General features: G+C 36.7%; 1 protein-coding gene across 1 annotated transcript in view; it reads right to left on the minus strand.

Moving 5' to 3' along the window:
- Positions 1-1,447: 1,447 nt before the first annotated feature.
- Positions 1,448-16,060, minus strand: part of RAD51C (RAD51 paralog C) — a 29,707-nt gene continuing 15,094 nt past the window's right edge. Inside the window, exons 6-9 of the mRNA XM_060082258.1 lie at positions 13,123-13,189; positions 12,346-12,406; positions 6,081-6,141; positions 1,448-4,616 (exon numbers count right to left, since the gene is read on the minus strand). Of these exons, the coding sequence (XP_059938241.1) occupies positions 4,500-4,616; positions 6,081-6,141; positions 12,346-12,406; positions 13,123-13,189 (306 nt within the window). The 3' untranslated portion in view covers positions 1,448-4,499. The remainder of the gene's footprint in view (positions 4,617-6,080; positions 6,142-12,345; positions 12,407-13,122; positions 13,190-16,060) is intronic.

Genomic DNA, 16,060 nt, shown 5'->3' on the forward strand with positions numbered 1-16,060 from the left:
GTAAAATGCAAAATGAGATATATGAAGAAATTGTTAAGCAAAAAGGAACCGGAACCTAAAAATTTGGAAAATTCTCGGCGTATCTATATTGCAAATTAGACAGCATGTTCTGAAGAGGACATCAAGGGTGTGGCTGGATCATCACTCCATAAAAAGCTTATGGTATTATAAGAGCCAAAACAATGCCAGTTTGAACTGAAGGGGATAGAGACAGGACAAAATAAAGGAAGGCTGACCGACTTCTTGGATTTGAAAAGACTGGAGAGCTATTTTGCTGCAAACATCAGCTATTCTTCAAGAAGAGGGAAAAATGACCCTGAAGGCCATTCAGAGGTCCTCAGGGCTACCACCTCATTTTCAAAAGGCCAGATGGCCTGTGCCAGAGGTCAGGGGCAGAACCTCCACCTAGAGTTGTGGGGTGATGCCATGCCAGTGGGCCTGGAAGGCAGAGTATCAAACCAAAAAGGATTAATGTCAAGCCTTAAGATCTAATGGAATTTGCCTGGCTAGGTTTTGGACTTCCTTGGGACCCATCACTCCATTTTTCCTTCTGATTTCTTCCTTTAGAATATCTATCCTACCATTGTATTTTGGAAAGACTTAACTTGTCAGGTTTCACAGGTTCACAGCTGGAGAAGAATTCTGCCTCAGAAGGAACTGTACCTGAGGACTTCCCCACTCCCAATGCAGGCGGCCCGGATCCGATCCCTGGTCAGGGAACTAGATCCCACATGTATGCCGCAACTAAGAGTTCGCATGCCACAACTAAGACCCGGCACAACCAAATAAAAATAAATAAATATTAAAAAGAAAAAAAAAGAACTGTACCTGGAATCTCACTGGTATCTGATTTAGAGGTTATTTTAATGAGACTTTGTACTTTAGAGTTGATGCTGGAATGAGTTAAGACTTTGGGGGCTGTTGGGATAGAATGTATTTTGCATGTGAGGAGGACATGAATTTGCAGGGACCAGGGGAAGAATGCTATGGACTGAAATGTGTCCTCTCAAAATTCATATGTTGAAGCCCTACCTCCAATGTGACTATTTGGAGATAGGGCTTTTAGGAGGTAATTAATGTTAAATGAGGTTATAAGGGTGGATTTCTCACAGGATTGGTGGCCTTATAAGACAGGAAGAAGAAAAAAAAAAGACAGGAAGAGAGAACGGCCTCTATCTATGCGCATTCACCTAGGAAAGACCTTGTGAGCAAACAGTGAGAAGGCAGCTGTCTGCAAGCAAGGAGGACAGCCCTTACCAGAACCAGACCATACTGGGACACTGAGAAAATACCATGAGAAAATTCTGTTGTGTTAAGTCTCTGGTATTTTGTTACTGCAGCCCAAGCGGACTAAGTGTATATTATAACTAGAAAAAATAAATATCTTTTCAGCAGCACAACTTTGAAAGGCTATGATATGAAAATTTTATTTAAAAAGAGTTGCAACAAAAAAGAAATACACTTGGCTTTGTCAATATTCAGGGTCTCATAGTTTTTTTTTTTAAACATCTTTATTGGAGTATAATTGCCTTACAATGGTTAGTTTCTGCTTTATAACAAAGTGAATCAGTTATACATATGTTTCCGTATCTCTTCCCTCTTGCGTCTCCCTCCCTCCCACCCCTCTAGGTGGTCACAAAGCGCGGAGCTGATCTCTCTGTGCTGTGCGGCTGCTTCCCACTAGCTATCCATTTTACGTTTGGTAGTGTATATATGTCCATGCCACTCTCTCACTTTGTCACAGCTTACCCTTCCCCCTCCCCATATCCTCAAGTCCATTCTCTAGTAGGTGTGTGTCTTTATTCCCGTCTTGCCCCTAGGTTCTCCATGACCATTTTTTCCCCTTAGATTCCATATATACGTGTTAGCATATGGTATTTGTTTTTCTCTTTCTGACTTACTTCACTATGACAGACTCTAGGTCCATCCACCTCACTACAAATAACTCAATTTCACTTCTTTTTATGGCTGAGTTAATATTCCACTGTATATATGTGCCACATCTTCTTTATCCATTCATCTGTTGATGGACATTTAGGTTGCTTCCATGTCCTGGCTATTGTAAATAGAGCTGCAATGAACATTTTGGTACATGACTCTTTTTGAATTATGGTTTTCTCAGGGTATATGCCCAGTAGTGGGATTGCTGGGTCGTATGGTAGTTCTATTTTTAGTTTTTTAAGGAACCTCCATACTGTTCTCCATAGTGGCTGTAACAATTTACATTCCCACCAACAGTGCAAGAGGGGTCCCTTTTCTCCACACCCTCTCCAGCATTTATTGTTTGTAGATTTTTTGATGATGGACATTCTGACTGGTGTGAGATGATATCTCATTGTAGTTTCGATTTGCATTTCTCTAATGATTAATGATGTTGAGCATTCTTTCACATGTTGGTTGGCAATCTATATATCTTCTTTGGAGAAATGTTTATTTAGGTTTTCTGCCCATTTTTGGATTGGGTTGTTTGTTTTTTTGATACTGAGCTGCATGAGCTGCTTGTAAATTTTGGAGATTAATCCTTTGTCAGTTGCTTCATTTGCAAATATTTCCTCCCATTCTGAGGGTTGTCTTTTTGTCTTGTTTATGGTTTACTTTGCTGTGCAAAAGCTTTTAATTTTCATTAGGTCCCATGTGTTTATTTTTGTCTTTATTTCCATTTCTCTAGGAGGTGGGTCAAAAAAGATCTTGCTGTGATTTATGTCATACAGTGTTCTGCCTATGTTTTCCTCTAAGAGTTTGATAGTGCCTGGCCTTACATTTAGGTCTTTAATCCATTTTGGGGTCTCATAGTTCTTTTAAAGTACAGTGTTATAATGCTTTATAAAATGACCTCTTAACAGTATCTGATGCCTGGTAACACTGATATTTATCACTCAACAACCCCCTTACTCTCTTGATGTTATGATTTGAGTAGACAGAATATAAAATGACAGGTAATTTTTTATAATGACTGCATTAATTATAATAAAAACATATGCCTTAAAGCACTCAAAAATAAGATATTTACAATTAGTTATCCTATATTAGTCATTTGAAATTAGTTTTACATAATTAGGATGACCATAAGCCTGATTTGCCTGGGACAGTCCTGATTTATGTTCTGGTATAATTGTTACCAGTGCCTATTTTCATTCTTTAAAAAGTCCTCGCCAACTATGGTTAGTCTATGTATAATCAATTACAGAATAATTACATCTTTAAAATTTTATGAATTTAGTGTTCAGTCTGGGACAGGAAATACCAACTGTCACTAAAGTCTGGAAAATATGGTTGTCACGGTATATAATGTTCAATTACTTAAATAATTTTCTTCCACTGGGAGTCAAAGTAAATTTTGTAAATGAATTAAGAAGTACTAAGAACCAGGTACCAAAACATTTTTAAATTTTGAAACCACTCAAGAATCCAAATTTTTAATTTATTCAATCAGTATTAAGATTATTCAAAGGATAATGTCAGTACACCTAGAACTGGATCACACTATGTTTCAAAAATATAGAAATAAATGACTGTGAGCTTATCAACTTGGCAACATAGATATATGTTCCAGTCAATGTTCTACATGGGATAACAACTCCAAAGTCCTTCCTTTAATGTTACAAAATAACATTAAAAAATGAACAAATGACTTAGATTTTAGGATTGGGGTCACTAAAATCAGACTGGTCATCCAAAATGTGTATCGTACTCATAAACTGAATGTAATGATATGCTGACTCATGGTGCTGGCTTTTCTTCATAATAGAAACATGTCATTTTTAAGAATTATCAAAGCTACATTTAAAGAGGAGAGCACAATAGGAATGTGAAAAAAATCTTTTCCTCCTAGAAATGTCTAGGCAATTGGCTAAGAACACAGAAAGCAAAGAAATATCAAAAATACTCCCTTAAAACAACAGCTATATGTATACATGTAATAATTATTACATATAATAACAATAGGGGCTTCCCTGGTGGCGCAGTGGTTGAGAGTCCGCCTGCCGATGCAGGGGACATGGGTTCGTGCCCCGGTCTGGGAAGATTCCACATGCCGCGGAGCGGCTGGGCCCGTGAGCCATGGCCGCTGAGCTTGCGCGTCCAGAGCCTGTGCTCCACGACGGGAGAGGCCACAACAGTGAGAGGCCCACGTACCGCAAAAAAAAAAAAAGAAAAAAAAGGAGGAAAAAACAGTCTGAATATTAAATTCAGATTGGTCACAAGCGATCAGCTTTCCACATTTGCAAAATACAATAACTGTATCATCTCTACTGAATGTTACTGAAAATAAAAACAGGGTTAAATACAACTGTAGAACACTGCTTAGTTTAGAAAAACTCTTTCAGAGAATCCTATTTGTTAAGTATTTTCACTTAGTATAGACCTGATCCATTCATTCACCATTCACTTAATATAGACTGGATTCATTCACGCCATAGTGTTTATATTCTAAAGTAACGAGTCTACTACTTGTAAGCACTGCAACTCTCACAGCATCAATACATATGTATACCCTGAGACTAGTGTTTGGATTCCTTTTCTTCCTCTGAGTCCCGTGACCGCTTCCGGATATTCAATGATCCTTCTGTTTGCAATGAACATGCAGTAGCAACAACAGCATCTCTAAATCCCTGAGGCTGCAAGATGAAAAAATATACAAGTATGCTTTAAGAACATCTAAAATAACAACTGGTCTTCCAAATATTTTAAAGTAATTAATAAATGAGCTACTTTATTCTTGGGATAGAAGTTATCAACCACTGTGAATGAAGAGGATAAACCTCAAAGATAGCCAGGGCTATAATAGGGTAATTTTTATCTAGAGTATGTGTATGTATTTACTTACTACACATACACAGAAATATAGTACATTATAAAAATATTCTCTAAAAGTCAATCCTAACAAACTTTACAGTGGCTCTATTGGAAGAGGTGAAAGGAATTAACATGCACTAATTACTTAGGTACTTTAGAAATATTTTCATAATTAAATACTCTAATGAATTGGGAGATTGGGATTGACATGTATACACTAATACGTATAAAACAGATAACTAATGAGAACCTGCTGTATAGCACAGGGAACTCCACTTCGCTGTACAATAGAAACTAATACAACATTGTAAAACAACTATACCCCAATAAAAATAAATAAATACTCTAAAATAAAATGTCCCGATTAGATCCTTTAAATGCACCTGGGCAGTGCAAAGACTAAGTAGATAATTCAGTTTCAGAATCTCCTTCTATTTCTGTTTTTGTCCTTAAAAAATGAGATGCCAAGAATATATCTGATTCAACACGATCGATAAATATGCATTATTTAAGCCAAAAATGTACTTTCTATGATGTAAAATTACTAGAAAATTAACACTTTAAAGTGGGATATATTTCACTTATATGTGGAATCTAAAAAAATAACAAGAAACTAGTGAATACAACAAAAAAGAAGCAGACTTACAGATATAGAGAACAAACAAGTGGTCACCAGTGGGAAGAGCAAAGTGGGGAGGGACAATAATGAGGTAGGGGATTAAGATGTACAAACTACAACACTACGCATAAAATAAACTACAAGGATATTATTGTACAACATGGGGAATATAGACAGTATTTTACAATAACTATAAATGGAGTATAACCTTTAAAAATTGTGAATCACTATAATGTACACGTGTAACATATAATATTACATATTAACTATACTTCAATAAAAAAAGAAAAAAGTTCGATATATTTGATGGCTATGATAGATCTATAATATGTGCAGATCAAAATGAGTAATGCTGGGTTTTTTTTTTCTGAAAATCTTTAACGACTTTCACTTTAAAAATCTAATATCCTGTCATTACACGTGGCATGGAACACACTCCCCTACAAATAAGTATTTCCTCTGATCTTAAGAATAAATTTCAATTTAATTGTGACTAGAGAATTCTTTACATATACTAGTATTTTGGGGATAATGTTCTAAGCATCAAAAGCTGTCCTCAAATATGCTTGCTGCCTACAGAAGTTAACAGAAGCAATTTGTAAATGCTCTCTTCAGATAATTACTGCCCACTAACACCAAAATCCCACTCTAATCAAATAATACTGACTGTGATTTGAAACAGTACTGTAGCATCCTTCTGGCTTGGTGATTTGTACAATGTTGCCAACCTGCTTAGAGAAAAAGAATAAATAAACACAAACACATGATCTTAATTAATTAGTTCAGACGACTGATTTCGTAATTTAAATTCATAGCTTTTTACTATAATTCTATTATTTTGTTCTCTAAGAACACAGAAAGCAAAGAAATATCAAAAATACTCCCTTAAAAACAACAGCTATATGTATACATGTAATAATTATCACATATAATAACAATAGGGGCTTCCCCGGTGGCACAGTGGTTAAGGATCCGCCTGCCAATGCAGGGGACACGGGTTCGAGCCCTGGTCCGGGAAGATCCCACATGCCACAGAGCAAATAAGCCCATGCACCACAACTACTGAGCCTGTGCTCTACAGCCGCAAGCCACAACTACGGAGCCCGCGTGCCACAACTACTGAAGCCCATGCGCCTAGAGCCCGGGCTCCACAACAAGAGAAGCCTCTGCAGGGAGAAGCCCGCGCACCGCAACGAAGACTAGCACCCACTCGCCACAACTAGGGAAAGCCCGCGTGCAGCAACAAAGATCCAACGCAGCCAAAAATAAAATAAAAATAAAAAAATAAAAAAAACCCAAAAAAACCCCACAATAGATTTGTTTACATAAGTGAAATTTTAAAACCACCAAAAAGGCCAATGACTGATGCAAATAAATTATTTTATACATGACAAGATACGATTTACACTTAAGAAAATAAAGTGGAAGAAAATATTTAATGAGATTGGAAAATATTAATAATATATGAAGTATAAGTTATACTGTATGAGCCCACATTTATGACCAAGTTTGTATATATACATTATATAGAAAAATTACTAAAAGACTACAATCAAAGGGACTTCCCTGGTGGTCCAGTGGATAAGACTCCGTGCTCCTAATGCAGGGGGTCTGGGTTCGATCCCTGGTCGGGGAACTAGATCCCACATGCATGCTGCAACTAAGATCCGGTGCAGCCAAAATAAATAAATAAATATTAAAACAAACAAAACCAAAAAAACTACAATCAAAAAGTTAAGTTGTTGTTACAAAGTAAAAGTTGTTTTTTTGTTTGGTTATCTACATCTTTCAAACTTTCTACAGTAATTGTGTATTTTTTTACGCGTTATAATGGAAGTATTAAGACAATTTCTTGGTATTTAAATGAGGAACACATACTCATATTATACTAATACAAATAATCTAGGAAAACACATTCTTTCAAAATGCTTATGTTCAGAAAAATCGCTGTCAAAACAAGACAAGGTCTGTTTAGGTATGATATTATTGTGTACTCTACAAAGAAAATAATATAAAACTGAAAGCTGAAAGTAGTTGAGAAATAAAATTCTAAACTCTTATTAACTATGGTCAAATACCGTAACAGCAACAAATACAGTTGACCCTTGAACAATGCTGGGGTTGGGGCACCAACCCCATGCAGTCCAAAATCCAAATACTCTGCTTCAAAAACAAAGGAATTGATAAATGAGTCACCCAAGGGCAGGAAGCTGAAACAGTTTAGATAGAATCAGGACTCAAACCCTAGCTCTTTTAACTCCACATACTCTGATCTCTAATTGAACATAAAAAAACTTTTCCCCACACTTAAAGATCTGTAAAATGAAAACACAGATACTACATTTATTGAAAAAAATCTGCCTATAAGTAGACCCATGCAATTCAAACCCTTGTTGTTCACTGGTCAACTGTACAAGAAAAAACTTTTTTTTTTTTTTTTTTTTTTTTGACCGCACCATGTGGCATGTGGGATCTTAGTTCCCTGACCAGGGATCAAACCCGCACCCCCTGCAGTGGAAGCATGGGGTCTTAATCACTGGACCGCCAGGGAAGTCTCTAAGCAAAAAGTTTTAAAGTGCCTTTTAAAAATTACTTTATTTATTTAATTTATTCACAATAGCTAAAAGGTAGAAGCAACCCAAGTGTCTGACAGATGAATGGATAAACGAAAGGCGGTATATACATACCATGGAATATTGCTCAGTCTTAAAAAGGAAAGGAATTCTGACATATGCTACGATGAACCTTGAAGACTTTACGCTAAGTCAAATAAAGCCAGTCACAAAAGGACCAATATTGTATGCTTCTGCTTATATGAGGTGCCTAGAGCAATCAAGTTCATAGAGACAGAAGGTAGAATGGTGGTTCCCAGGGGCTGGTAGGAGGGGAGGATGGGGACTTAGTATTTAATAAGCATGGAGTTTCAGTTTGGGAAGATGAAAAAGGTCTGGAGATGGATGGTGGTGATGACTGTAAAATAATATGAATGTACTTCATGCCACAGAATCGTGCACTTAAATAGTTAAAATGGTAAATTTTATGTTATATATACTTTACCACAATTTTTTTTTTTTTGGCCGCAGCACGCAGAATGCAGGATCTTAGTCCCCTGACCAGGGATCGAACCTGTGCCCCCCTACAGTGGAAGTGCAGAGTCCTAACCACTGGACACCAGGGAATTCCCTACTTTACCACAATTTTAAACAACTGATATAACTGTACAAAATGAGGATTCTAACTTAAGAGAAAAATCATAGCCTCTCAGAGTTAAACGGATCATTTCTTTAAATGTAATATAATGTTGATTTGTTTTCAAAAATAATTCAAAAAGACATCTCGGTTTATGATGGTACTCTCTTAATTCTGAAATTGGCCCCTACTCAGGCATAATTCAAAGGAGAAGCAATCAGAGACCATCAACCATTAGCTTTTAGGTTTGTTCTTTCAGGATGAGAACAGAAGAATCCAAAATGTCATATTTTTGTAATAGCAACTGTCTGCATAAATAAAATAACTGTTAAGTAATATGTAATATAAGAATAATTGTGTTAGGGAGTGAAATCACCAACTTTTACAATGCTTTAGGGCTGATGGTCTATCTTCAACGCAAAATAAAACAGAAAAAATAGAGGCATGGTGTATTTAAATCTATCTTATTAAAAAAAATCACACTCTTTTTGATCCAATAAAACAAAAATTAGCTAACCTTCTGAAAAATTAGTATCTAAATCACCTCATATCACCATACATCCAAAAAGGTACCCAGTACATCCAACTTTTCTGAGAAAATTATTAAAAAGCAAATAAGATTTTAAGAAGCATTTGTATGTTTATTAATAATCCTAACATCAAATGGGCATTAAGTATTCAGGTTGAAAATCTTCCTCAAATTTACAGGTAAATATAAAATTTATATTTCATGTCTGCATCTCAAGAGATCCTTTTAAACAACAAACTAAACCAAAGAATCACTTGGCTCATGGCCCCAGCTGAAATGAAGCTTAACATATGGCTGAACTACATAGTTTAGGTCAGGAAGAAACAAGACAGAAGCACAATTTGTGCTTTAAAACTGAGATACATATGAAACACTGTGTGGGGGTGTTGATGCATCACTCTACGCTACCACCAGATCTCCTTGGCAAACAGTGGTATAATTCTGAACAATCTTGGCCTCATATTATCATGAATATGCAAACTGGAGGAAAACCCACACAACATACCGGACAGAGACAAAAGTATTTCTCTTAATAACTAATGGAATGTTATTCCATTATTAATCAAAGGGTAAAAATCAGGTGTTTCTAGTGAAGATGGGGACTGGGGCATGAGGCGGAACACTTAAATTCAATTCTCAATATAAATTTGGCTAATCAAGGTCTTTAGGTTTCTGCTCAAACTACAAGTGTTCATTTTTATAACTATTTTCCCCCAGCATGAGTTTCTATTTCCATCCTTTCAAGATAAATTAAATTTTAAAACACATACAAGATTTCATGCAACTTTAATAACTTAAAGATATCAGAGTTCAAACAATGAAGAACAAAACTATGTTGATTTTATTAAATGGGGTCAACTTATTCTGATTCTATAAAGTAGGTACATTACTTATCATATATCTACAGCCTAGGAAAAAAAGCAGTTTGGAGAAAAGGGTTTTTACCTAAAAAGGAGGATAAGAGCTATACCTTCAGATTTGCTGGCAATCAATGCAATAATATAATTACATTCTAAAAACAGCAATTATAGGAGAAAAGGAATGGACTCTATTATAAAGTCAGCTAAAAAATATGGATACTACTACCTATTTCATAGAGTTATTTGGAAAATAAAATGGAATTATATATATACACACACAGAGCACTTAGCATAATAAAGAACAGTTAATAAATATTCAAAAAATGGTAGCTATTATTTACTACTTTTTAATCTTTCTGGGCCTTGATCTTCTCACTGCTAATGATAATCGGTACAGCGTTTTCAAAGTTATTGAAGGACTCACAGATATAGAGAATAAATTAGTGGTTACCAGCGGGGAGAGGGAGGAGGCAATACAGGAGTAGGGGATTATGAGGTACAAACTACTATGTATAAAATAAGCTACAAGGATACACTGTACAACACAGCAAATATAGCCAATATTTTATAATAACTATAAATGGAGCATAACCTTTAAAAATTGTGAATCACTATACTGTACACCTATAACTTCTGTAATAGTGTATATCAACTATATTTAAATTTTTTTAAAGAGTTACTGAAGGGATTATATGAAATGTTGTATACAAGGTGCCCAGTTAAATACCTAGCACAAGCAAGCACTTATTAAAATGATAGTATGGGATACAGGTAAAAATTCATAGAACAGCACATTTCCCCTAAATCTATCTATTCAATGTCGGTGTTCTACGTCACTCTCTAATTTCTTGGGAAAGATTAGCAAGAAGCTGAAGTCATAAAAAGGTTAACTCTTAAGAAAGTAAGCATGATTTTCTGATCTCATGGGTGCCTAACCAACGGTAACTTCTAGAATTTGACAAAGGCAGCAAACTTCTCCTTCTGACGAATGCATAAGAAGATGAAAGAAACATCTTTCTCTGCTCCTATTATTTTTCTCACTTCTTAGATGTATTCTACTAGTGAGTATGTAACACTAGAAATAATAGTGGAAGACTACTACTATATACTAGCTCAAGGGGAACTTCTAATAACATTTAAAAAGTGGGATGTGCTTTCCAGAAACCTAAATCTGGGAAAATATAAGCGATATGTTCAAAAGACTCTCATCTGGAGAACTGCTGCCAAATCTTTACAATAGGGTTTGTTGCTGAGAGAAGAATTGCTTTTGTGAATCCAGTACACGATGACTTATTTACAGAATGGGAGGGATGGGAGTTGAATGTAAAGCACTATGTATTATGGGGAAAAAAAGTTACCTGAGGTCTTTGGAAATGCCAGCTTTAAAAGAGACACAGACCGCATGAACTAGTTATAAAAGAGGTATACAAATATAATAGGGTCAGCTATGAGCTCAGGGTCAGTAAAACCTAACTTGGTCAGGCTGGATTTTTTTCACTTTGTACAAGAATGAAGAAATGCAGAAAAAGAAATAGATGGCGCCTCTGACCAGACCCAGGATGTACTGAAGCAATCCTTTTTTCCATTTTTGCCCACATGCTGTCTCAATTTCCCCATCTTATTGGAGTATTTCCAAACCAAGTTCTCTAGGTTATACCAAGTAACTTCAAAGCAGAGATGTTGGCATAAATCTGACATTTCTAGAAGTACAGAATAAAAGACTCCACGGCTTTCAAATGCCTATTTTAAAAAAATGAAAGGTGGTTTGTTCACTGGCTCAGCAGCTTTAAAAACAAAGGTTTCATGCTGCCACAGTTTTATTTTAAAGAACAATACTTGTGAAAGGCAAGTAAGTAACTGGATAATAAAAGTAGGACAGGAAAATATAAAAGAAAACAAAAACAGACACAATTTCATACAGGAAATATAGTAACAAACTAAGAAAAACCATCCTATTTTCCACATAAATTAGTCCTAAAGCTAACCTCAAAAGTTTTCCTTTTGTCCTGATTTTACTCTTCTTTCAATCCCTTCCAGGAACACAGAGTACCTACCTCCCTCTGCATGGTTAATAAATGGTACTTGACTTCAAAGAGCTTTAGAAGGTAGCATTCTTTGGCCACCTACTCATTTCAGGAGCACCCCATCATTTAAATATTCCGAAGAATTTCCTAGGTAGTTAAATGTGCAGTATAACAACATGTTTCTATGTTTGCTCTAGGTAATGAAGGCAACAAAAGCTTTAGTTCATGGGGCACTGTAGATCTCATCCACTGGACTAGCTCTAAGAAACTGATAAATGTTCAGTGTAATTAACCCAATACTCAGAATTATTAACTTATTTCTATACTGACCTTCGCTTCTGGTCCCAATGAAAGATTAGTCGTATTGTAGCAGCATGCCCCCAACTTTCCCCTGAGGGAAAAAGAACATGGTAACTAAGTTATAAGTCTCTCAGAATGCCTCTGACCAAATACAGTTTTACTTTACTTAATTTAACATAACGAAAGTATATTTGGTTTCAAAAAACCTGGTACATGGGTAACATCCTGAGATTAATAGATTTTCACCTATCTGTGGAAATACTGCAGATCATTATCACTATCCTCTACTTGCTTTTAGAAAACTTTATAGTTGGAGTCAACATGTTTGTCAATCTTGCTTATCATCAGGCTTACTAATGTATTTCAGACCACCAGAAGAAAAGCAAAAGCTCTGACAATATTCTTAAAGATTTTAGTATACATAAACCTTGAAGCACTGTGTTCTAACAAAGCCACGAGTAAGGTTAGGAAGAGTCATAAGCCTATTCATTACAGTTTGATTTGTATTTAAATGGATTCACCACTTCTCCTGCCTAAGACTGTGCGCTTTCTGAGGGAGTCATCTTATGAATATTTATATGCTAAGTACCTGACACAAGAGTTGCCAGAGAGTAGATGCTCAATAAATGTTAAACAACTGAAAGGATGAGTCAGTATCTAAAGGCACTGTGCTCCACGCTAAGATTTATCAGTGAATAAGACAGTCTTCTCTACTTTCATGGAGCTTACAGTACTCAACAAGCATCAAATGAAAGAGGTAGAAAAAAATGTATTTAACTAAAAATGTTTATTTGATTAATTGCCTACCCAGTGCAGGAACCAGCAAGGCCTGATTTTTATCGATCTTTGTTGTCATCTGATTGGTTAAAATTACCTATAAAAGCAAAATGTGAGAAAACTAGGTGAGTCTCTTCCCAAATTTATCAAGTAAATAGTCACGTGATTTTAGTATTCTGAATATAATCTAATTTAAAGAAAGATATATGTAGGTAATGAAAACTTTTCTGATATATTTTTTAGATATTACCCATAAAAATGAGTAAAATTATCTGAATACATGATTCTACTGAATATAAAACATTTTTTAACAGACTAGAACAAAGAAGTTCTTATTGTGATAATGGAAGAAAGAAAATATAGTAGATAATACATAAAGGTCTAAAGAGACCATGTGTAAAACCTTGGTAACTAGGAGCACAGGAAACATGGGAGTCTCTGTTCTGTACCACTGTTACCTCTCTAGAATATATTTATTCAAAGGAATATAAAATCCTTAATAAATAACTCAATGTTTATACTTTTAGGGGAGAGACAGTATTACCATTTACGATTTTACAGAAAAAAAACTGAGGCAAAGAATTATGAGAAGAGATCTAAAATCATAAAGAGAGCACAGTATAAGTAGAAGAACTGGGAAAAAATAAAACCCAGTAACAGATCAACTGACCCAAAAATTATGACTATGCTAGTCTGCTGGTAATAGAGATATAGGTGTTGCCTTACTCACAGATGCCCTCAAGGCTAAAAATATTGCTAATTCTTTTGGATTAAATAATGGCCTATAGAAAAGGTTCCATGTTTAGAAAGACAGTAATTTTATTTTATTTACTTATTCTTTGGCCGCACCGCATGGCATGCGGGATCTTAGTTCCTCAACCAGGGATCGAATCTGTGCTCCCTGCAGGGGAAGCACGGAGTCTTAACCACTGGACCTCCAGGGAAGTCCCGAAAGATAGTAATTTTAGAGTAGAGAAAAAGAAAGTGTATAAGGCTAACTTAATACAGTAAAAGTCAGATTACCTGGCACCTTCTCATCTAAAATTCTCCAGAAATGGTTATTTTAAATATTGTTCCAATACAGATCTTCCCTCCAGAAATAAGACAGATACTACTCCAAGCTGAAACTGATAAAGAACTTCTAAGAAAAGCAATGAGAAAAGATACCTACTCTAAAAAAGTCATCTATTTCCTAAGAAAACTGAAAAGAAACGGCTGTTTGGCTGTCCCTACCACAGTGGTCAACACCCTAAAGTTTCTGTTTATCTATGAAGGAGAAATCTGTGATCCATCTAGATCTCAGTCAGGCACAAACTGGATGACAGCACTCCCTCCTAGTTCCTCTCCCCTTAAGTGCCATAGTGGTTTTCCCATGTGTTACCTTATTCCAGGTATCTTAGAACAAGATAAGCAGGAATTTAAATTGGTAATTCACTAAAATATATGTCTTACTGGCATCCACAACATGTTGAATAATACTCTTTACACACTATCAAGTGTTTAATCTTTAGCAACTGGGATATTTACTTACACCAACACTTTTTGGTTAAAGGTGCACTATTCAATTCTGCAGCCATGAGCCACATACAGCTTTTTAAAACTAAATTAATTAAAACTAGAAATTCACTTCCTCTGCAGCATTAGCCACATTTCAAGTGCTCAACACCCATGGAACTACTATATCAGACTGAGCATTTTCATCTTTTTTTTTTTTTTTTTTTTTGGCTGCGTTGGGTCTTTGTTGCTGTGCTCAGGCTTTCTCTAGTTGCGCCGAGCGGGGGCTACTCCTCATTGCGGTAGGTGGGCTTCTCATTGCGGTGGCTTGTCCTGTTGCAGAGCACAGGCTCCAGGTGCGCAGGCTTCAGTAGTTGTGGCACGTGGGCTCAGCAGTTGTGGCTCATGGGCTCTAGAGCACAGGCTCAGTAGTTGTGGAGCACAGGCTTAGTTGCTCCGTGACATGTGGGATTTTCTCAGGCCAGGGATCAAACCCGTGTACCCTGCATTGGCAGGTGGATTCTAAACCACTGTGTCACCAGGGAAGTCCTGAGCATTTTCTTCTTTGCAGAAAGTTCTACCAGACAGCATTGGTTTAGAGAATATTACACATCTTACACATTATCCATTACACATCTTGAGGAAATTGTAAATAGACATTACTGGCTTACCAGTTGTTCAACATCCCAAAATCAGAATTTGCATTGTTAGCATCTACTTATAATTAACAGTATTTCTGCAAAAATGTTGGGTTTACTATGACATAAATGAAAATTACTGTGTGATTACTCCAAGCTCCTAAAGAATGAGTCTTGGGAGTCTCCTAGTGGACTAGTGGATAGGATTATCGGCTTTCACTGCCATGACCCGGGGTTCAATCCCTGGTCAGGGAATTGAGATCCCGCAAGCTGCGCAGCACGGCCAAAAAAATTAAAAAAGAATGGGTCTTAAAATAGTGAAGTGGGGACTTCCCTGGTGGCACAGTGGTTAAGAATCTGCATGCCAATGCAGGGGACAAGGGTTCGAGCCCTGGTCTGGGAAGATCCCGCATGCCACGGAGCAACTAGGCCCCTGTGCCACAACTACTGAGCACACACGCCTAGAGCCGGAGCTCCACAACGGGAGAAGCCACCACAATGAGAAGCCCACGCACAGCAACGCAACTAGAGAAAGTCCACGTGCAGCAACGAAGACCCAACGTAGCCAAAAATAAATAAATTAATTAATTTAAAAAAATAGTGAAGTAATAATCACTTTAAAATTATAAACCTCACTGCTTTAAAAATACTTCTGTGGGCTTCCCTGGTGGCACAGTGGTTTAGAGTCCGCCTGCTGATGCAGGGACACGGGTTCATGCCCCGGTCCGGGAAGATCCCACATGCAGCGGAGTGGCTGGGCCCGTGAGCCATGGCCGCTGAGCCTGCGCATCTGGAGCCTGTGCTCCGCAACGGGAGAGGCCACAACAGTGAGAGGC

The sequence above is a fragment of the Mesoplodon densirostris genome, chromosome 18 (assembly GCF_025265405.1).
Source record: "Mesoplodon densirostris isolate mMesDen1 chromosome 18, mMesDen1 primary haplotype, whole genome shotgun sequence".
NCBI lineage: Eukaryota > Metazoa > Chordata > Mammalia > Artiodactyla > Ziphiidae > Mesoplodon > Mesoplodon densirostris.